The 21,255-nt window shown below is 60.5% G+C and overlaps 1 protein-coding gene across 1 annotated transcript in view; it reads left to right on the forward strand.

Annotated features, from left to right (window-relative positions):
- Positions 1–3,288: 3,288 nt before the first annotated feature.
- The window catches only part of MYO15A (myosin XVA), a 46,557-nt gene continuing 28,590 nt past the window's right edge, over positions 3,289–21,255 (forward strand). Inside the window, exons 1-21 of the mRNA XM_065909675.1 lie at positions 3,289–6,840; positions 8,742–8,824; positions 9,372–9,435; positions 10,029–10,138; positions 10,459–10,533; positions 10,659–10,749; positions 12,911–12,916; positions 13,087–13,190; positions 13,277–13,340; positions 14,281–14,394; positions 14,897–15,058; positions 16,032–16,145; positions 16,683–16,741; positions 16,816–16,939; positions 17,845–17,940; positions 18,329–18,460; positions 18,967–19,092; positions 19,783–19,860; positions 20,333–20,481; positions 20,580–20,625; positions 20,793–20,917. Of these exons, the coding sequence (XP_065765747.1) occupies positions 3,289–6,840; positions 8,742–8,824; positions 9,372–9,435; positions 10,029–10,138; positions 10,459–10,533; positions 10,659–10,749; positions 12,911–12,916; positions 13,087–13,190; positions 13,277–13,340; positions 14,281–14,394; positions 14,897–15,058; positions 16,032–16,145; positions 16,683–16,741; positions 16,816–16,939; positions 17,845–17,940; positions 18,329–18,460; positions 18,967–19,092; positions 19,783–19,860; positions 20,333–20,481; positions 20,580–20,625; positions 20,793–20,917 (5,474 nt within the window). The remainder of the gene's footprint in view (positions 6,841–8,741; positions 8,825–9,371; positions 9,436–10,028; positions 10,139–10,458; positions 10,534–10,658; positions 10,750–12,910; positions 12,917–13,086; positions 13,191–13,276; positions 13,341–14,280; positions 14,395–14,896; positions 15,059–16,031; positions 16,146–16,682; positions 16,742–16,815; positions 16,940–17,844; positions 17,941–18,328; positions 18,461–18,966; positions 19,093–19,782; positions 19,861–20,332; positions 20,482–20,579; positions 20,626–20,792; positions 20,918–21,255) is intronic.

Consider the following 21,255-nt stretch of genomic DNA (forward strand, 5'->3'; position numbering starts at 1 on the left):
AGAGCTGAGGGACCCTCTGAGTGATGAACACAGAGCCAGGCAGCCTACCATTAGTACCACAAATATAGTTGCTCCAGGCCATGGCTCCCATCTGCTCTGAGGAGGTGGCCTGAGTGACACTGATGCAGGGTCTCCCCACACCTCCCTCTGGTCTCTGCCACCGGCTCGGTCCTCAGCAGCACAGCCCCAGGCTCATTGCTGGGGCCTCTCCTCCACACACCCCCACCCCAGTGCCGTCTTGCCAAGCTGCGACCTTGGCACCACCCAGACACCACTGACTTGACAGCTGCTGTCAGCTCCGATCCACGCAATTCCTGCCAGCTCCCCAGACAGTGGATGGCCCAGACCTCCATGCGCAGGGCTGACGTCCAGTCCCTGCCTGCTCTGCCCATAGCCTTGTCTGCTGGCCGCCTCCACTCTCCCGCCCGGTTCAGTGAGGAACCCTGGCAGGCACTCTTGGTTCCACCTGCAAACACACTGGCACCCCCCACTCTGTCCTCGGCACCGCCCCAGCCTTGCCCACCTGGACCACTGCGGTGGCTCCCACAGCAGCTTCTGCAGTGGCTAGAGGGACTCTGTGAAGACCATGGAGGTCCGATTTCACCTCTTCTCTGCCACAGCTCTGGCCAAGTGCTCACCCATGACCTCCGAACCCACCCCCACCTCTGCTCCTCACTGTGCTCTGTCACCCTGGCCCTGCTGCTCCTCCCAACACATCAGGACCACCGTGCTCCCCCCAGGCCTCCCTCCCCTCCTGCAGCTCTTGGCCTGGGTATCATTTCTGAGGTGCCTCGCCCAGGCCCCTTTTGGTGCTGCCTCCCTGCATTATTTCAACACCAACACTCACACCATCTGACCGCCTGTATCTTTCACTCACCTTATTTGCTGCCCAGGATGTCAGCTCCATGAGGGCAGATTTCTGTTTTCTTAGCTGTGTCCCCTGGTGCAGGATAGGCTTCCAGCAAACACTTCTCAACCAGTGAATGAACAGACAAGCCAGTGTTCACTGTCCCGAGGGACTGGAGCCAGGCTGAGGAGGGGTCTGGGGGAGCAGGGACAGGGCCTGGGCAACTCCCACCAGCACTGGGCCCTCGGCCCCAGACCTGGAAGGCCAGCTGAGCCCCTGGTTCCACCCAGTGTCTGGAGCTTTCCCCCGCCACATGATAGCCTGAGCACCCAAGAGCCCTAAGGCAAGCGTCACCTAGTAAGAAGGGTGATTCTGGACCACCAGACCTGGTCGGAGCCCAGTTCCGCCATCCCTAACTGGTTGACCTTGAACAAGTCACTTCACCTCTCTGTTTCCTCATCTGGAGAGTAGAGTGGATGGTCCCCCCACCACAGCCTGTTGTGAGACCCTCATGGGAAAACAGTGGCTAGGGTCTCAGTTGGAAACCACCTCTGGGAGAAGCAGTGGGGGCAGGGTGTTGGCCTGTCTGGGTTCAAAGTGAACCCCTGCTCCATGCCCCCTCCAGTGGGCAGCAGCCACAGCCCAAAATGAGGTGGGAGGAGACAGCAGCAGGGGAGGTGATGGGGGTGGATGCCCCCTTGAGATCCAGTTCCTGCGTGCCCCCCAGGAAGCTGCCTGACTGCTCTGGTTCCCACTCCCTGGGGGCACCAGCAGCCCCTGGCCCAGCCCCCCACACCATCCCCTGAACTGCTGGGCACCAAAGGGCTCTTGGTGAGTCTTGGGGGAGGAAAAGCAGAGGCAGAGAAGGAAGCGAGGCGGCAGAGGGAGTCAGAGGAGGGGAGGAAGGGGGCGCATCTGCTCACACACCCACCTCTTGGCTCCTCTCCTGTCTGAGAAGGGCCTCTCTGTCCGCATTACATAGCTGAGCAAACAGGCTCCGAAGGGTCGGCAAGTGGTAGGCCCAGGGCCAGAGCGCCTCTGCCCCAGGGTCTCTAAGGAAAATCTTAAGACAATCACAGAGTTGGCTGTGGGGCCCGAGGACTAAACGGAAGTCCAATGAGTGGAGAGCCCGACGTTAGCTGGAAACCTGTCCTCAGTTCCCCAGGCCCTGATCCTCGATTCCTGGGCAGAGGTGGGGGAGGGAAGAGACAGTACCCAGGCCTTGGGTCCCAGAGATGCAGCCCCTAAGTTCTCCCCTGGCCCCCTTCATCTAACAAGCTTCAGCCCCTGACTCTCATAGTGCGGGTTTTTAAGGGGACTGGTCACCGGCCAGACAATGGGCACATGGCTTTGGGTCAAGTGGCCACCCTGGAGGAATCAGCTATACCTGGAGAGGGACCACAGGGCTGTCTCAGCAGCGGCAGAAACTGGGAGGAGTGGCAGGGCCAGGAAGGGGCCTGGGACACGGGCCACATGCATGGTGCCCCCGGTCAGGGATGCTGCCCAGCAGCTCTGTCACATCTTGTTTCCTCCATGTGAAGAAGACAGGGTGGGGTCATCACTCATTCCAGAGGAGGAAACAGGCCCAGGGAAGACAGGGCTCTCCCGAAACCACACAGCCCGTTGGCGGCAGAGCTGGGGCCAGAGCCAGGCCCCACCCACCCTCTGCTTTTGCTCCTCTGCACCCCTTGCCCTGGCCAGGCATGTGGCCCCACCAAGCCCTGCTGGAACTGAGATGCCCCCTTCTTGCCCTGCCTTCTGAGCCAGCAGCCTGGTTCTCCCCCAATAAATTATTCACACTACTGAGAGCTGGCCAGTTCTGGTTACACTGACAGCAGTCCTGGGCACCTGCCTTGCCCACCATCCCTCTCCCTTACCTAGGACCTGGAGGGTCCCAGCTTCCCCTCAAGGGTTACTTGCTGGCCTTTAAACATCTGGCTCTGGCTCAGGAAATGGGGCTCCATTTGTGGCCCAGAACAGAGTTGCTGTGTGGTTTAGGGCAGGAGGCTCCCCCTCTCTGGGGCCCAGCTGACCCAAGCGCTCACTTCCGTGGGTGGGTCGGCAGAGGCTTGGGGAGGGCTCAACTGGGGTCAGCATGGTTGTCCCTGTGGAGATTGTAGGGCCAAGTTGTCGCCCCAGCATGGGCCTGCCAGGCCTCCCCTGCTTCCAGTAAACAACACCCAGGCACTTTCCACCAACCTTGAGAGTGAAACTCTAGGAGGAGCCCGGAGGAGATGAATTATGGATGTGCCCCCTTGAAATCCTGGTCCCAGCCAGAAGGAGCTTGGCTGAACCTTCCGAGGCCACAGGACCAGTCCCAGCTGCTCTGAGTCAAAGGAGGCTGCATGTCCAGCTACAGACAGGACACTTGGCAGGTCCCCGTGTCCCCAAGTTCTTGAGCTTTTGACACCAGACGATCTGGGAGGGAGCAGGTGACCACCATGGCAAAGGAAGACGAGGATGAGAAGAAAGCCAAGAAAGGGAAGAAGGGGAAGAAGGCACCGGAGCCGGAGAAGCCCAAGCGGAGCCTGAAGGGGACGTCGCGGCTGTTTATGGGATTCCGAGACCGCACGCCCAAGATCTCCAAGAAGGGCCAGTTCCGGAGCGCCTCAGCCTTCTTCTGGGGCCTCCACACAGGCCCCCAGAAGACCAAACGCAAGAAGAAGGCGCGCACTGTGCTCAAATCCACTTCAAAGCTCATGACGCAGATGCGCGTGGGCAAGAAGAAGCGCGCCATGAAGGGCAAGAAGCCGTCTTTCATGGTGATCCGCTTCCCCGGACGGCGGGGCTATGGCCGCCTGCGCCCGCGCGCCCAGTCGCTCAGCAAGGCGTCCACGGCCATCAACTGGCTCACTAAGAAGTTCCTCATCAAGAAGGCCGAGGAGTCAGGCAGCACGCAGGCCACGCTAGACGCCTGGCTGGACCGCTCCGGCTCCCGCGTGGGTTCGCGCAAGCTGCCCTTCCCGTCGGGCGCTGAGATCTTGCGGCCGGGAGGCCGCCTGCGCCGGTTCCCGCGCGCCCACAGCATCTACGCGTCGGGAGAGCCCGTGGGCTTCCTGCCCTTTGAGGACGAGGCCCCGTTCCGGCACTCGGGCTCCCGCAGGTCGCTGTACGGGCTTGAGGGCTTCCAGGACCTGGGCGAATACTACGACTACCACCGCGAGGGCGATGACTACTACGACCAGCAATCGCTGTACCGGTACGAGGAGGAGCAGGAGCCCCTCCAGGGCGCCTATGGCCCCCACGGCCCAGCCTGGCCGCCCTACGACTACGCGCACCGGTACGTGCCCGAGGACCCATACGACTACTATGGCCCCGACTACTACGGCGGCTCCTTCTACCCCGACTACACCTTCAGCTACGGCTACGGCTACGACGACTACGAGCCCCCCTACGCGCCCCCGTCGACGTTCGCGTCTCCCTACGGCTACTACGACGCCTATGCGGGCGAGATGCACCCTCATAGCTACTACCCGGAGACCTACGCCCCGCCCGAGGCGCTCTATCCGCCGTACCCACCCTACGACCTGGCCTACGAACTCCCGTATGCTGCGCCCCACGTGGATCCCTATGGGGTGCCCCACCTGGATCCCTACGCGCAGCCCTACCGTGTCCCCTTCACAGAAGGCACCTACGGTGGGGCCCAGGCAATCTATCCCCCCGAAGAGCCCTATCTTCCGCCCCAGCAGTCGGCCTTCGCGTACCCGTGGGTGCCTCCACCCATTCTGTCACCCCACAACCCATACGCCCACCCGATGGATGACATAGCGGAGCTGGAGGAGCCCGAGGAGGCAGGCAGAGAACAGCCGGGCACCTCCTTCCGCCTGCCCAGCGCCGCCTTCTTCGAGCAGCAGGGCATGGACAAACCTGCCAGGTCCAAGTTGTCCCTCATCCGCAGGTTCCGCCTCTTCCCGCGGCCCCAAGTGAAGCTGTTCGGGAAGGAGAAGTTGGAGGTGCCCCTGCCGCCCTCCCTGGACATTCCTCTGCCCCTGGGGGATGCAGATGAAGACGAGGAAGAGGACGAAATGCCACCGCTGTCCCCAGTGCCCTACGGCCACCCCTTCTGGGGCTTCCTCACGTCACGCCAGCGCCACCTCCAGCGCGCCCTTTCGGCCTTCGGTGGCCCCCGGGGCCTGGGCTTCAGCCCGGACTTCCGCCGCCCCGCACCACGCCCGGCCACCTCGCTGGCGCGGTTCCTCAAAAACACCTTGTCAGAAAAGGAGCCCATCCCGCGGCTCAGGGGCAGCCAGAAGGCCCGGGCGCGAGGCCCGGCGGTCAGGGAGGCAGCTTACAAGCGCTTCGGCTACAAGCTGGCGGGCATGGACTCCGAGCGGCCCAGCACGCCCATCGTGCTGCGTAGGGCACAAGCACGCGCGCGCAACAACAACAACTCCCACCGCCCTGCGACCCCGCCGCGCACCCCAAGTCTGGGCCCCAGCCCCGGCCCCGGCCCCGTGCCAGCGCCCACTCCAACCTTCGCCCCGCCCCTCGGCCTGGCCCCGGGCCTGCCCCCGCCCGTCTCGCCTTACAGCTCCCTCCGCCTGCACCCGCCACCCTGGGCCGCCCCGGCTCACGTGCCCCTCGCACCCCAGGCCAGTTGGTGGGCCTTGGCAGAGCCCCCACCCCTGATCCCTGAGGGGCTCCCCGACCCACTGGCCTTCCCCGGACCGCGGCCGTCCTTTAGGGGCTCGCGCCGCCGGGGGGCTGCCTTCGGCTTCCCTGGACCCTCGCCCCGACCCTCACTGAGGAGCCGGCCTGGCTTGGGCTACTGCTCGCCCCTGGGGCCCCTGTCCCCACAGCCCTCCATCCGTGCCGTCCCCTTCCGGCCGCCCTTCTCGCCACCACCCCGCCGTCCCCGCTCGCTGCGGGAGCCCCCATCCCCATGCCGAGCCTCGCCACGCCCTGGTGCACTCCGCTCACCTTTGCTGGGCCCCCCGCCGCCGCCCTCGCCGCCCCCTCTGCTGGGTCCCCGCCCGCGGCACCGCTCGCTCAACCTACCCTCGCGCCTCCCGCGCACGTGGCGCCGCCTCAGTGAGCCGCCCACCAGGGCCGTAAAGCCCCGGCCCCGCCAGCCCTTCCTGCTGCAGCAGGGGCCTGGGTCTTGGCAGGCAGCTGCTGCTGCCCCTGAGCACCCAGAGAGCCAGGGCGAGGCCGAGGACTCAGAGACACCCTGGACGGTGCCCCCGCTGGCCCCGAGCTGGGACGTGGACATGCCTGCCACCCAGCGCCCACCCTCGCCCTGGCCCGGAGGCCCTGGCAATCTCCGTGGCTTCTCCAGGCCACCCCCTGTGCCCTCAAGCTCCTTACTCCAGCATGGGGGCCCAGTGCCCTCCTCTGCTCTCCAGGCTGAAGACCCAGTCTCTGACTCGACCCGCGTCTTCCTGGGGAGACACCAGGACCCAGGACCTGGACAGCTGACCGAATCAGCCAGCCCCAGCCCCAAGAAGCCTGAAGAAGAGGCCTGCCCAGGGGATGCCCAGGCACCAACAGAGCCTGAGCCCCCAGCCCCAACACCCTCCAAGGATGCCCCCTCAGATCGGAAAGCACTGAGGCTCAGTCTCTCCAACCCACTGGCTGCTTCTGACCAGATGAGAGCCACATGGCCACCATGGCGCCGGTGGGGGACGCTGCCCAGTGCCCCAGCCCCCTTGGCTGGGACCCTGGGACCTCTGCCCAAGGCAGGTGAACGACTCCAGGCAAGTCCTGGGCGTTTTGCAGTGGTCATGCCTCGTGTACAGAAGCTGAGTTCCTTCCAGCGAGCTGGTCCTGCCCCTCTGCAGCCCCCTGTCCAGCTGGCCCAGGAGCCAGAGCCCATCCCCAGGCCAAGAGCCTGGAGTCTGCTCTGGTGCCGCCTCTGGCTGCCTGTGGAGGCCCACCAACCCCAGCGGCAAGTACCCACCTGCTCCCTGTCCTGTCGCCTGGTCCCTGGAGCTGCCGGCCTGCCCCATGGGGGCCCCTCGGAAGAGGTTGGCACCAAAGGCTGGTGGAGCAAGGTATGGGGGCACAGGTGAGAGGGAGGGCTTGGGGTTCCTTCCTGGGAAACAGGGCAGGAGGCATTCTCAGGACCTAGGAGAGCGGCTGTCTGCTTGGGCCTCAGTCTTCCCATCTGTAGCTTGGGGAGAACAGCCTCTTGGAGCTTCTAGAGGGTTGAATGAGGGGCTGGATGCCTGGTACAGGCAAGCAGAGGACAGAGACGCCAGAAACTCATTGCAGGTCACGTGGAGGAAGGGATCTTGTCCATCCTGGGCTTCAAGCAGCCCTGTCCCTGTCCGACCTGGATGGCGCATCCACCTCCAGCTCCCTGCAGAGATCTTGGCTGAGCATGAAACTACAGACCCTGCCTACCACCCTGTCCCACCCCCATTCACATACATGCTGTTCCGCTTGCCAAACTGGGGTCTTTCCTCTCTTGGGGGCTCCTGCTTAAGGGCAGTCTCCTGGGCTGCAGGGCTCTAGACTGTCTCAATGTGAGGGCTTAGGACCCAGGCTTCCAGTCTCTTTACTGCACAGGGCAGGCAGGTACCAAGACCGAGAGGTCACATAGTGTTTCACGCTGAGCCAGGAGTCTGTCTAGGCCCCTGTAGGGTGTGGGGCAGGCAGTCTGTCTGAGGGGTGCCAAGTCCGTGCTTGGCTGCCACGCTTGAGGCGGAACGCGAGCTCCATGCTGGCAGCCTTCAGTGGAGGGGGGTGGTCACTGGAGCCTCCCCCGGGAACGCCTGGGGTGGGCGGGGCATGCAGGGGCCGCGTGTTTCTCAGCCTCCGCAGACGGGGCCTGGTGGAGTGGGCGGCCAGTGGCCCAGCCATGGCGACTGGGGCGGCTTGGCTGCTGGGGGGGCCCTGGCCCCGGCGGCGGGTGCCCCGTGCCGTGTGGGCTGCGGCATTGCGGGAGCGGGGCACGAGGCGCCCAGGGGTCAGGGGCAAGGATGCCTGGGCCCTCCTCACCCTGGAATATGTGAGTGGCCGGCGCACCTGGGCAGGTTGGGTGGGCGGGAGGCCAGGGCCTCTGGGGTGATACCTAGTGTGCCCTACTTAGCACGAGGGCCGCCTCCCGTGTCCCCTTTCCTCGCCTCTCAGGGGTGGAGGGGTGCAGGTTGGATTCAAGAGGCAGGAAAGCCAGGTGCCCAACTGTCCTCTCAGTTACGCGGGTCACGTGCAGGCCTGGGACAAGTGCTCGGGCACAGCACAGCCAAACATGGAGAGCACATGAGTGCATGTGCCATGGCCCAGGCAGACGTGGCATCTTCAGGCCCAGTGTGCACACTAGATGTGCACAGAGGAGGCCCTGCTGCCCAGAGGGGGCATTGGGACTTTTGTTTTGAGACCCCCAGATGTGGGGACATGGCCCAGAGGAGAAACTGGCAAATGGAGGTTAAGAATGTATGCTGCACATGTGTACCCCCATCTATGGACCACAGGCCGGCGTGCAAGACTGCGGGGGCTGGGGGAGAGCCTGAGTGGCAGGCAGTACTGAGCCCGGGTCTGTGTGTGTGGATCTGAGTGCTCAGCGCTGGTCATGGGGTGCGGTGTCAAATGGGAAAGTCCTGGTCCTTCGAAGGGCCTCAGGCAGCAGACATGGATGTTTATCTAGTCATCACATAAGCCGACTTGGGCATCACCCTGGAGAAGAGGATCAGCTGCAGAAGCATGTGAGGTGGGAGGCCTTGCTCCTATAGGCATGTGCTCACCTCCTGGGCACGACCCTTGGGAACATGTGGGAGCAGTGACGCCGGACGTGGGTCCCTGGACTAAGGGTTGCATTCCAAGGCAGGGGTCCCGCAGGACCCACCCAACCTGGCCTCAGGGTTCCCTCTCTTGAAACGCGAGTGGGTCCTGGTCGTGTCCAGGCCATGGGGGCCGGGGGGCATGCACAGCTGACCGCTGGTGTCTCCTCCAGATGCACTCCATCCGCAACCTGCCGTCCACACAGCTTCGCGAGCAGCAGCAGGAGGACGGTGTGGAGGACATGACGCAGCTCGAGTGAGTGCTCACCCTGGTCACCATGCTCGCAGTCATACCACTGCTTCTTGCCCAGGCACCCCTCACCTCCTGGAACATATCCTCCTCTGCAAAGCTAGGGGCAGGCAGTGTCACAAAAACCCAATAATTTGGAGGGACTGTGTCCAGACCCCAGCCCTGGCCTTTACTGGCTGGGCCCAGGTGGTTACTCAGCCTCTCTGCCGTGCTTTCTCAGCTTTCTCTGCCGCAGGATGTGGGGAGGCTGTTGTGGGGTTCCGGCACAGTGGAGATGCCTGAGATGTGAAGGCTGTGCTGGTCAATATCATTATCCAACCATGGGGACAGTCCTTACGTCTGCTACCTGAGAGCATCCCCACCTCAGAGATGTGGGGACAGTGATTGTCATGCCCATTGGACAGATGGAAAAACTGAGGCACAGAGAGGTTAAGTAACTTGCCCAAAGCATCATGGTTAGTGTCAGAGATGGGACTTGAACTCTAACCTCTCTGACGAAGGCCCTGCCCCGAGGGGAAAGTGGGCCCTGACTGCCCCCTCCATGCCTTCACAGAGACCTCCAGGAGACCACCGTGCTGGCCAATCTCAAGACCAGATTTGAACGGAACCTCATCTATGTAAGGCCTGGGGCTGGCCCCTCCCTGGGCTGGGATCTGAAGGCCGTGGCTCCCCTGCCTCCTGGGGCTGCAGTGGACAGCATGGATTTCTCCTGCCCACCCCAGATTGGAGTTTCTACTATTTAGGCATAGCATGCAACAGCTGGGAGCTCTAGCATCTAAAGTCCTAGAATACAGAGTCTGAAAATAGTGGGTGCCAGGAGCAGAGACCTGGAGACAGGGAACTCAGAAGTGTGTGACCCACCCCGACCAGGGGTCCAATGGATTAAAGCTTCCAGAGACCCAGGTCCCATGAGAGGCAGTCAGGGGGCAGCCCCAATTGTGAATGAATGAAGCAGGCAGCAACCGTCATGGCCATCCTTGCAGCATCGTGGCTGTGGGGCTTTGCTTGCTCCAGCCTTCTCTGGCCTCAGTCTGGACAGTGCCCAACACTCCACCACCAGAGCAGATGGCCCATCAGACTGTCAGGGGCCAAGGTGTAGGCACCAGGGCCAGGCAGCCAGGTGTCTATCTCCACAAAACAGGGATCCCAACTCCAGGAGTAGGGGAGGGAGGGATGCGGACAGGTGCTGAGGCCACTGTCTGCCCAGCAGACGTACATTGGCAGCATCCTGGTGTCAGTGAACCCATACCGGATGTTTGGAATTTATGGGCCGGAGCAGGTGCAGCAGTACAGTGGGCGGGCCCTGGCCGAGAACCCCCCGTGAGTGTCTCTGGGGCTGGGAGAGGGGATAGCCTGGGGTCTCGGGCCCTGTCTGAGCTGGGGGTTGGGGCAGGTGGTGGTGGGCAGCCCAACAGCTTCTCCCCAAGCCTGGCCATAGCCCCTGCTGGGCTGCAGGCCACTGTTCTGCAGAACTGCAGGCTCAGTTCTGGACAGGGAGCCTTGCGGGAACATTCCCCTAGGGGTGGGTGTGAAGCAGGACTGGCCACTCGACTGGGCAGAGGTGCCTCCTGCCCGCCCACTGGGAGTTTTGGGAGCACGGGGCAAGGCCTGCCCAGGAACCCTCTGGCCTGTGTCTCCAGCCATCTCTTCGCAATTGCAAATCTCGCCTTCGCCAAAATGCTCGATGCCAAACAGAACCAATGCATAATTATCAGGTGAGCAAGGGTGGGGCTGGGGACCGGCCTCCTACCTGTGTCCTTCTGTGTCACGGCGGGGTCAGGGGAGCCCCGGGGGGGGGCGTGAGCAGGGGGCAGCTCACTCTGCCCCTTTGCCCGGGCAGTGGAGAGAGCGGCTCGGGAAAAACCGAGGCCACGAAGCTGATTCTGCGCTACCTGGCGGCCATGAGTCAGAAGCGGGGCGTCACACGGCAGGTGCGTCCATCTCTCAGCTGCGTGGTCTATCCATCTCCCCCAGCCCAGCGCCCAGGGATGCACAGGGAGGGCTCGTATGACTGGGTACTCTTTCTGCCTGCCCTCCCTGGGAGTTCCTTTCTGCTCATGTCCCCCTGCGTGAGCTCTACGTTCCAGCTTCCTGGAGCGGCCCAAATAGAGGCTGCGTGGGCCAGGGGCGCCATCCACACCTCCCGCCTGGCCTCAGCTGCATGGTTGTGAAGGAGGCAGGACTGGCCCGAATGTGGGGATTGCAGGCAGGAGGTGCTGGGACACTGAGAAGGCCTGGCCAGGGTCTGCAGGATGGGAGGTCTGCTCAAAGCTAGGTTCCCTGAACTGAGAATGTCAGAACCTTGGTAAAGGCTTCCCAAGGACCTACTGTGTGCCAGGCCCAGGCTAGGCTCTGGGAGCAGGCCACAGCACCTGTTAAGCCTGCTCCTGCAGTAGGGCCATCTGTGTCTGTTTCGGGCATGGCTGGGGCTAGGGTCTTAAACACTGTCTCTTGTCTTGCCCACTCCTGCCACGCTTGACCGTCATCCTCATCTGTCTCCTCATCCACTGCAGCACCATGGCCCAGGGGCCAGCATGTCTCAGGGCTCCTCCTGTTGGACCGGTTTCGGTCATGAGTCCTTGTGGAACCCAGTTGTGCCTTGATCAACCGATGTCTGGGCCACAGGCTCCATGTCTGGGCTGAGATGTGACAAGGGTCCCTGGGGGTGGGGTCTTGGGAGGGCGCTGAGTGCTTCCCAGCCCAAACACAGCACCACCACACCTATGGGCCAGACTGGATGGCCCCAGGGCCCTGGTGGTCCCACCCCGGGCTGCATGCCTGCCTCATTCCAGGCACCAGGGGGAGAACTCACCCCAGATGCCCTCAAGGGGCACCCAGACTAAGGGATAGTACAGGTCAAAGCCCAGGTGTATCCTGACTCCTGGAGCACCCCCAGGCTGGTCCCCAGGCCTCTCTGGGCCTCAGTCCACTCCTCTGTGCAGTGGGCAATATTTCTGGGACCAAGCTAGACTGTGCATGACCAGATGCAGGGAACTGGCCCGGTCGCCGGGGTAACAGGTGTCGCTTCTGTGTACCCTGGGCCCTCCTGCTTCACCTGAGAGTTCATCCTGAGGAAACAGTGCAGCCAGAGAAAACGCTGCCTACACCACTGAGCTCGGGCTGTGGGCACTCACTCTTCTGACTCTGGAGTACCGGGCACACGGCCACACCACTCCCAGCCTCAGCTCCCTGATCTGTAAATGTCTGATACTGGCATCTACCTTGTAGGAACATTAATGATGCTGTAATTGGGACGAAGAGTCTGGCATGCAGTAGGTGCTTACTAAGTGGGCACTGTAATTCACTATGCCCTGGTGGCTCTGCTGTTTAACCCCTATTTCATCCATTCAGCAGATTCTTTTTTTTTTTTTTTTTGGCTGCAATGTGTGGCACACGGGAATCTTAGTTTCCCAACCAGGGATTGAATCCGTGCCCTTTTCAGTGAAAGCCTAACCACTGGACCTCCAGGGAAGAAGCTGCCTTGCAGATGTTTGTAGAGGGCCTCCTAAGGACCAGGTCTTGTGTGGATGCTGGGCATCAGGCATGTGCAGACAGATTTCTGCCTGTAAGGCTGATGTTCCAGCAGGAGACAGGGGCCAAGTGAAAGGCTGAGGACTGCAGGGGAACAGAACTCTAACACCCAGAGGCCGGTGCGGACACAGTCGGGGGTTGCAGTGTTGGGCAGATCCAGGGAGGGGACAGGAGATGAGGTGGGGCTGTGCCAGGCCTTCCAGCCCAAGGGGTGGGAGCTGTGGGGGGCGGGGGCAAGACCTCACTCAGGTTGCAGAGGACCCCAGGTGGGAGCTAGGCAGGGCAGGAAGGGGGCCCTTCCAGGACTCTGGAGCACAAAGACATCCTCAGGGCCCCCAGCCTGGGACCACACCTTGGTCCCTGAGCCCAGACACCTGGGTCTCCGAGGCTCAGGGGTCTGCTCTCACCTGGCGACTCTCCTGCCCGCCAAGGGCTTGGAGGGCTTGGCCAGTCCCTCTGTGATTCGAGGCCCCCGCATCCTGGGGGAACTGGTCAGTCCTGTAGGTGACCCACTTCTGTTCTTGTTCCTCTCCTCCTCCTCGGTCCTGGTGGCTCCTGAAGATAAAGGTACTGGGTGTGTGTGCACACGCATGTATGGTGGAGTGGGGCAGCAGGAGGCAGGGCAGGGGGCCTGGGCAGCCTCGGGGGTCTGCAGCGAACCCACCGCCCTCACGAAGTGGAACCTGGGCTGGCCCCACGTGCTCCCCACAATGCCCATGTTGTCCTCTGGCGCTCAGATCCTGGAGGCCACGCCCCTCCTGGAGTCCTTTGGTAATGCCAAAACCGTCAGGAATGACAACTCCAGCCGCTTCGGGAAGTTTGTGGAGATCTTTCTGGAAGGGTGAGTGAGCTAGTGAAGAAACCCACAGGGTCTGTGTGCACTGTGCCGGGCACAGCCCCGACCCCTAACTGTGTCCAACCACCCAGGGGCGTGATCTCTGGTGCCATAACCTCCCAGTACCTGCTCGAGAAATCCAGGATCGTGTTTCAGGTGGGCTGGCTCTCCAGACCTTGTGTGTCCAGGTGGGGGGTATGCAGACCCTCAGAGCCTGGCACCTGGCTGAGCAGTGTGTGTGTGTGTCTGTGTGTGTATGAGCCTGTGGCCCATCTCCTTGCGTGTGTGTATGTACGCATGTAGATGTCCATGTGTGTATATGTGTGTGCGTGTATGTATCTCTGCATGTGCATTTGTGCGTGTGTGTATATATGTGCATGTATGCATGTGTATGCATATGTGTATCTATGTGTATGTGTGTGTCTATCTGTATGTGTGTATATCTCTGTGTATCTGTGTATGTATGTGTATCTGTGTCTGTGTATGTGTGTGTATCTGTATCTGTGTCTGTGTGTGTGTGTGAGCCTTTGGCCCGTCTCCTTGTCACGGAAGCACACCGGGCACCATCCTGCTGTAGGGCCTTTGCACAGCTGTTCTTTGTAACTGGAGCACTCGCCCCCAGACACCTGCCAGGCCAAGCCCCTCACCTTCTCCGAGTCCTCCCCAATATGCCACCTGCTCAGGGAAGGTCCCCCAGTAAAGATGCAGCCTCTCCACCCACCAGACCTGCCCACCCACTGCTGCAGCATTTCCTTGCAGAGCACTTCTCCCCACTCACAGTGGTCTGCCAGGAGTCTGTCACCCCCACCAGCAGGTGGGCTCCACAAGGCTCCTGGGGCTCCTTCCATCTTGTGCTTATTTCTCCAAAGTTAAACCCTGCTCAGAGCTCCTTCCCACCAGCACGCCAGGTCCCCCCACCCCTGCCAGTGCCAGGCTGGGGTACCTCGACACAGAGGCGCCAGTCTCACCTGAGGCCCGTGTGTGTGTGTGTGTGTGTGTGTGTGTGTATTTGTGGGTACACCTGGGCTTGTATGTGTGTCTGGGGGGTCACCCCGGTGGGTGGCTCCCCTCTGTGCACCCACCCACCACTCCTTAGGCCAGAAACGAGAGGAACTACCATATCTTCTATGAGCTCCTGGCTGGGCTACCTGCCCAGCTCCGGCAGGCCTTCAGCCTTCAGGAGGCTGAGACCTACTACTACCTGAACCAGGTGAGAGCCAGCAGGTGTCTGAGGGCCCCTGGCCAGGTGCTCCCACCCCATCATGCTGTGTGGGCCCAGAGAGCCATGTCCTGATGGACAGTGAAAGTGAAGGTGTTGGGATTTTGGGGGGTGAGTTCCTTTGCAGTGTCTCATCATGGCAAGGGGGACAGGTGTCACTGGGGTCCAAAACCAAGGTAGGGGTGGCCTATGTGATTGTTTTTCTGGAGCCTGGAACAGAACTCAGCGGCCTGGAGTGTCCACACTTCCCTCCAGAGCCTCACTTTCCTGTCTGTAAAATGGGAACAGAATAGTTCTGCATTGCAGGGCATGTGAGGGTTAGGTGAAGGAAATGTACTCAGAGCCTTCAGCACGGGACTTGGGCCACTCGGAGCCCCTTGCCCTCGGGAGTGAACTGAGAGCTGAGAGCCCAGGCCAGGCTATAGGCCAGGCCAGAACAGGGACCCTAAGGCCCCCACCCAGGGTCCTAGACCCCTACTCTGACCCTGCCCAGGGTGGGAACTGCGGGATCTCAGGGAAGAGCGACGCGGACGACTTCCGCCGGCTGCTGGCTGCCATGGAGGTGCTGGGCTTCAGCGCAGAGGACCAGGACAGCATCTTCCGCATCCTGGCCTCCATCTTGCACCTGGGCAACGTCTACTTTGAGAAGGACGAGGTGAGGGCTCCGGGCCACAGGACAGCTTCCTCGGGACATGGGCTTCCCCCCCGAGGCTGAGAGCTGCCAGCTCACAGCTGGAAGCGCTTGGTCCACAATTTGGGGTTGTTCATCTTTTTCTTATTGGTATATAGAGCTCTTTATGTGTGTTAAGGAAATCTGTAGGATTTGCAGATATATTTTCTGGTTTATCATTTATGTTTTGACTTTATTTACAGGTTTTTTGGTGTTTGGGATTTTTTTTTTTTGCTAAAGAGATTTTAAGGATTATTTTCAGAAATTTCATTTATCAAGTTTTTTCTTATACAAATTTTAAGACTTCATCATTTTTAGAGACTAATCTCTCTAAAATTATAAAAGCCTTTTCCTGTAATTTTTTCAAGATCTCTTAGGGTTTCTGTTTGATTTTTTAAAAACATTTCAATCTCTGGTTCATCAGAAACTTACCCTAGTAAGGTACAAGGTAGGGATCCCAGGTGGTTGTTTTTTTTTAAATGGTCACTCAGTCTCCCAACTTGAGAGATACTTATTTATCATATGCTCAATTCCTGTGTCCTTTTGTATCCGATTCCACACTTTTTATTGTGCTTCATTGATTTGTTTATGAACTATGTATCTGATCCCACAGTGTTTTAATTATTCTAACTCTATGTTTTACTATCTCACAGAGTCCCTGGAATTCCTACTTGAGAATTTTCCTGGCTGTTCTCACTGTTTCCGAATTTGTATGTTGTTGTTCAGTCGCTTGTGTCTGACTCTTTGTGACCCCATGGACTGCAGCACGCCAGGCTCCTCTGTCCTCCATAATCTCCTGGAGCTTGTACAAACTCATGTCCATTGAGTCGGTGATGCCGTCCAACCATGTCGTCCTCTGTCATCCCCTTCTCCTGCCTTCCATTTTTCCCTTTTTTTGTATGAATTTTATATAAAGAGCTCATCTAGCTCAGCAGGCCCTCCTGTGGGTGTTTTGCAGACGGACGCGCAGGAGGTAGCCTCAGTGGTGAGCGCCCGGGAGATCCAGGCCGTGGCTGAGCTTCTGCAGGTCTCCCCCGAGGGCCTGCAGAAGGCCATCACCTTCAAAGTGACCGTGAGTCCCTGGTGGCTGGGGCTGCTTCATGCCCCATGCTGTGTGGGCCCCCTGCCCCTCTCCCCCGCCTCCCCCTCCTGTCCCTCTCTGGGTTGGGCCCAGAGTTGGGTACCTCAGACCCCAAAGGTGTTACAGCCCCCAGACCTTTGCACAGCTGTTCCCGTTTTCACACCCACTCAACCTTCCGGACCCAACACAGACATCACCCACTCCAGGGAGCCACGCTTGAGCCCTGGCTGGGCCTGTCCCTCCCGCAGCCCCTGCCCTTCCTCCCTTCCCGAGGCTGACGTCACTGCTATGTCTGCTCATACAAGCTCCTGTCTCCCTGACGGTGGGGGCCGCCCCCACCCCACCAGCAAGCCAGGCAGCAGAGGGGTGAGGGCATGCGTCCTGCCCCCTGACTGACTTTGTGCCTGAGACCAGTCACACCAGCTCCACAATCCCCGCCCCACGCCTCGCCTCCCCGTTCTCTGGGGACTGCCCTGAGGTGGTGGCCAGCACACTGCCCCTCAGAGCCCACCTCCCCCCGCACCCCAGGAGACCATGAGAGAGAAGATCTTCACCCCCCTGACGGTGGAGAGCGCCGTGGACTCCAGGTGAGGCCGCAGCCCCACCTGAGGCCCCCGCACCGCCTCATTGTGCCTGCCCCCTCAACACCTCTCTGCTCCAGAGACGCCATCGCCAAGGTCCTGTACGCATTGCTGTTCAGCTGGCTCATCACCAGGGTCAACGCGCTGGTGTCCCCACAGAAGGACGCGCTGTCCATTGCTGTCCTGGACATCTATGGCTTCGAGGTGGGGCTCCGGGGGGAAGGCTCGAGTGCCATCAACTGTTCAGGGCCCTCCCCCATTATTATCTCCCTCCATTCACCCACAAGGACTTCCTGGGGCTTCTGGGTGCCAGGCTCTGTGGGTGACACCAGGGTCCCCAGAAAGGACCAGACCTGGACGCTACCCTTGGGGTGCTTCCACGAGGGTCTGGGTGGGGTTTCAGTGGACAGACGTGGACAAACACATGTGGTCAGAACCATAACAGAGGCAGCCTGGTGCTGGGGGAGCCTGGAGAAGATCCCTAACTGGGCAGGCATCAGGGAAGTCTTCCTGGAGATGTCCTAAGCCGATTCCTTAAGAGCCAGTCAAGGCATTTGAGGTGGAGAGAACAGTCATGCAAAGGCTCAGGGGTGTGGGGAGCTGGAAATCATTTGGGGGTGTCAGAGTGGGGGACGTGGAGAAAGACAGGCAAGATCAGAACAGCAGAAGTGGCCGCTGAGGTTCCCATGGCACCTGTTATGTGCCGGCTGCTGTTTTGAGCTCTCGGCTTGTTACTTAATCCTGACAGTTGCCTGGGAGCTGGGCACTGTCATCCCCATTTTACAGATGGGGAAGCTGAGGCACTTGGGGTAGAAAGTGGCAGACCTGGGGCTGGAACCCAGGTAGAAGGTTCCAGGGCCTGGGCCTCAGCCACTACCTGGGCCACCTCCCATGGTTCCCGAACCACTGGGCTCTCACCTGTGCCCAGAGGGAGCCCCCAAGGGGTCTGAGCAGAGGGTCTGTGCGCAGGGCTCCAGCTTGCTGAAGTTGTGGTTGTGGAAGGCGGGGATAAACCTGCATGGGGAAGGGGGGTGGGCAGGCCCTGGGTGGGGACAGATGGGCTGCTGGCCACGAAAGTGAAGGGTCCAGCCTCTCTGCCCATTTGGCAGGACCTAAGCTTCAACAGCTTCGAGCAGCTGTGTATAAACTATGCAAACGAGAGCCTCCAGTACCTCTTCAACAAGATTGTCTTCCAGGAGGAGCAGGTGAGAAGCCTCTGTCCGCTCTAGGTCCTGTCCTGCCAGCCGCTAGGCCTTCTCGGAGGCAGACAGGCTGCGCTGGCTCTTTGAGGACAAATGAGAGGTCATCCATAGGCCCAGTGGAGGGCAAGGCGCTCTGAGCTAGTGATCAGCATGTGCATAGGCCCTGCTCTGGAGGGGCAGGTGCAAGGGTGCTGAGCCCAGAGAAGAGCCCTCCTGTGGTCCGCAGGGCCCAGAGGTGGCTCGTGTTGTGCTGCCCTGCTGGGAGTGAGCTCCCTATGCTGGGAGGGGTGCAGGTGGAGGTACCCCGGCTGGGACCCTCTGGATTGTGTCCACCTGGGGGACAGGGTGGAGGCACTGGGCAGGGCTGGAGGCCGAGGACCGCTGTCCACAGGAGGAGTACATGCGCGAACAGATCGACTGGCAGGAGGTCACCTTCGCCGACAACCAGCCCTGCATCAACCTCCTTTCACTGAAGCCCTACGGTATCCTGCGCATCCTTGATGACCAGTGCTGCTTCCCCCAGGTGTGTGCTGAGTACGCTGCTTGGGGCACACGTCACTCTGAGCCCGCATCCCCACTCGGCCCGAGTCCTGCACTCCACTCTGCTCTGGCCTTGAGTCGGGGGCTCAGGACACCCAACCTGGGGTTTTAAACCTGGGGTGATTGAGTCTGGATGGGGGCTCTGGAGGAGGGGCTTCGCCAGTCTGTGAAGTCACAGAAGGCTTCCTGGAGGAGGTGATCTTGGGGTTGGGTCTCAGATTCTGATTGGAAAATACGAGAGTGGTATGGGTGCTCCGGTCAGTGGGACTAGAGAAAGCAGAGACAGGTGGGCTGGAGGGAAGGCAGCTGGCAGCCCACCCTTCCACAGGGTCCATTCAGGCCGTCCAGACTAAGCAGCGGGCAGCCAGAGGAGCAGGGACTTGCTCCTCCCTGCGGCTTGAGGGGGACCAGTCAGGGCTGGAGAATTTGCCCAAGCCAGCTACTGGATGCCCGGGCCCTGCCCACCCGCTGACCCCTGCCTGCCCCCAGGCCACAGACCACACGTTTCTGCAGAAGTGCCATTACCACCACGGCGCCAACCCACTCTACTCCAAGCCCAAGATGCCGCTGCCCGAGTTCACCATCAAGCACTATGCGGGCAAAGTCACCTACCAGGTGAGATCCCGAGTGGCCCACACAGCCTTCAGTCCCAGTCTCCACGCCAGAGACGCCCAGACCTGTTGCAGTCTGGCCCTGCTGATCCTCAGCTGTGTGATCGCGGCCAAGTCCCTCTACCTCTCTGAGCCTCAGCTTTCTCATCGAAAGTGTGGGAACGATAGTGCCCATCTCCCGGGGTGAGTGAAGAAGTCCAGCGCTCGGCGGGCATGGTGAAGAGGAGCGCCCATCAGTAGTGATCGCTGTTACTGCTGTCATCTCGACTCTTTCCTGCCCTGAGGTCTCAGACCAGGACTCTAACCCTCTGTCCCCACTGGGCCTCATTTTCCTCATCTCTAGAATGGGTACAGGACAGAGTCATTGAGGATGGGTCATGACGTGGACTGGGCATGTGGCTACTGCCCCCTCTCCCCCTCCCCAGGGAATGGAGAGGACCGTGGGACAGGAAGGGGGGAACCAAAGCAGGCGGAGGGGCCCATCTTTCTCAGGACAGACAGGGAGACCGAGGCCTAGGGGGGCAGGGCCAGGGTCACCTGGTGCCTGAGTCCCTGACCCACTGTAAGGAGGACGGAAGAGGAGGGGAGCAGGCAGTGCACACACCCTGGGATGGGTTAGCCTTCTGCCCTGTCTCCCAGGCCGGTGGGGTAGGATGGGGTCCACACTGAACTGCTCCTCCCCTCCCCGCTCCAGGTGCACAAGTTCCTGGACAAGAACCATGACCAGGTGCGCCAAGATGTGCTCGACCTGTTTATGCGGAGCCGGACTCGGGTGAGCCACCCTCGCCGCCCCGGCCCCCCGGAGCACTCAGTCCACCATCAGACTCCTTTTCCAGCTTGATCCAGCCTCTGGCTCACCCCAGCCTATCCCTCACTGAGTGGTTCTCCTACCCCCACCTCCTCTCGGCCTCCACATCCCCCCAGGTCGTTGCCAGAGTTCATGGCCAGGTGTTACAGGCCCCCTCGGGGCCAGGCGCAGACAGTGCCCCATGTTCCCCAACAGGCGGGCCACTTGGAAGGTACTGAGCATGCTGACTTGAGTAGAATGCCAGCCAGGACGGCATGGCCTTCAGTCAGGGCAGGGGTCCAGCGGTCACTTTCTGATTCCCAGGTCCAAAGACCGATGCCTTTTGTTCTTCCCCTTTCTCTTTCTCTCTGTCCATTTCCCTCCTTGTTTCTGCCTCTGGGCCCTTCCCCCTTCTGTCTCCTGGCTCCTGGCACCTTGACCTTGACCACTGGCCCAGGTGGTAGCACACCTCTTCTCCAGCCATGCCCCACAGGCTGCCCCTCAGCGCCTGGGCAAGAGTAGCTCCGTCTCCCGGCTCTACAAGGCGCACACAGTGGCTGCCAAGTTCCAGCAGTCACTTCTGGACCTGGTGGAAAAGATGGAGAGGTGGGTGTGGCAGAGTGTGGGCACCCAACCTGTGACCCTGGGGGCAAGCACCTTCCTTCCCCAGGGCCTCACACTGCCCTCCTCTCGACTCTGCCCAGGTGTAACCCCTTGTTCGTCCGGTGCCTGAAGCCCAACCACAAGAAGGTATGTGATGGCAGGGGCCCCTGGGGGAGCCAAGTCCTCTCCCCATGCTGTGTGACCTTGGGCAAGTGGCTTTGCCTCTCTGGACCGCCTGTCTGCCCAGCCCACCATAGAGACCACTGCACATGTTTGGGCCAATATTCAGGCTTCCTCTCTGGGCCCTCCCCCAGGAGCCAGGCCTCTTTGAGTGTGATGTGGTGACGGCCCAGTTACGCTATTCAGGGCTGCTGGAGACTGTGCGGATTCGGAAGGAGGGCTTTCCAGTGCGGCTGCCCTTCCAGGTGTTCATCGACAGGTACCTTGGTCTGGTGCTTCCTGAGCTCTGCAGACCCCTACCCAACCCCCCATGGCAGGAATTCACAACCCAGGCAGAATAGGGCTGGCCATGCACAGTTGCTCAGGTTGTGCACTACACAAGACTACCACCTACTAGCTGTTACATGGCAGACATATTTACTACCTTGCATTTTTATAGTTTTATTATGTATGTGTTGATTCCAAAGAGGAGTGATTTTAATAGTTATGACTAATATGACAAGTTTCCAGCAGATGGCGTTAAAGCATTTTCTTCTATTGAAACCATTTACTACCATTTAATGCTCTTTTAAGTAGCCTTGGGACAGAAAGCCCTTT

This window comes from Muntiacus reevesi, chromosome 18 (assembly GCF_963930625.1).
Source record: "Muntiacus reevesi chromosome 18, mMunRee1.1, whole genome shotgun sequence".
In the NCBI taxonomy this organism is placed as follows: Eukaryota; Metazoa; Chordata; class Mammalia; order Artiodactyla; family Cervidae; genus Muntiacus; species Muntiacus reevesi.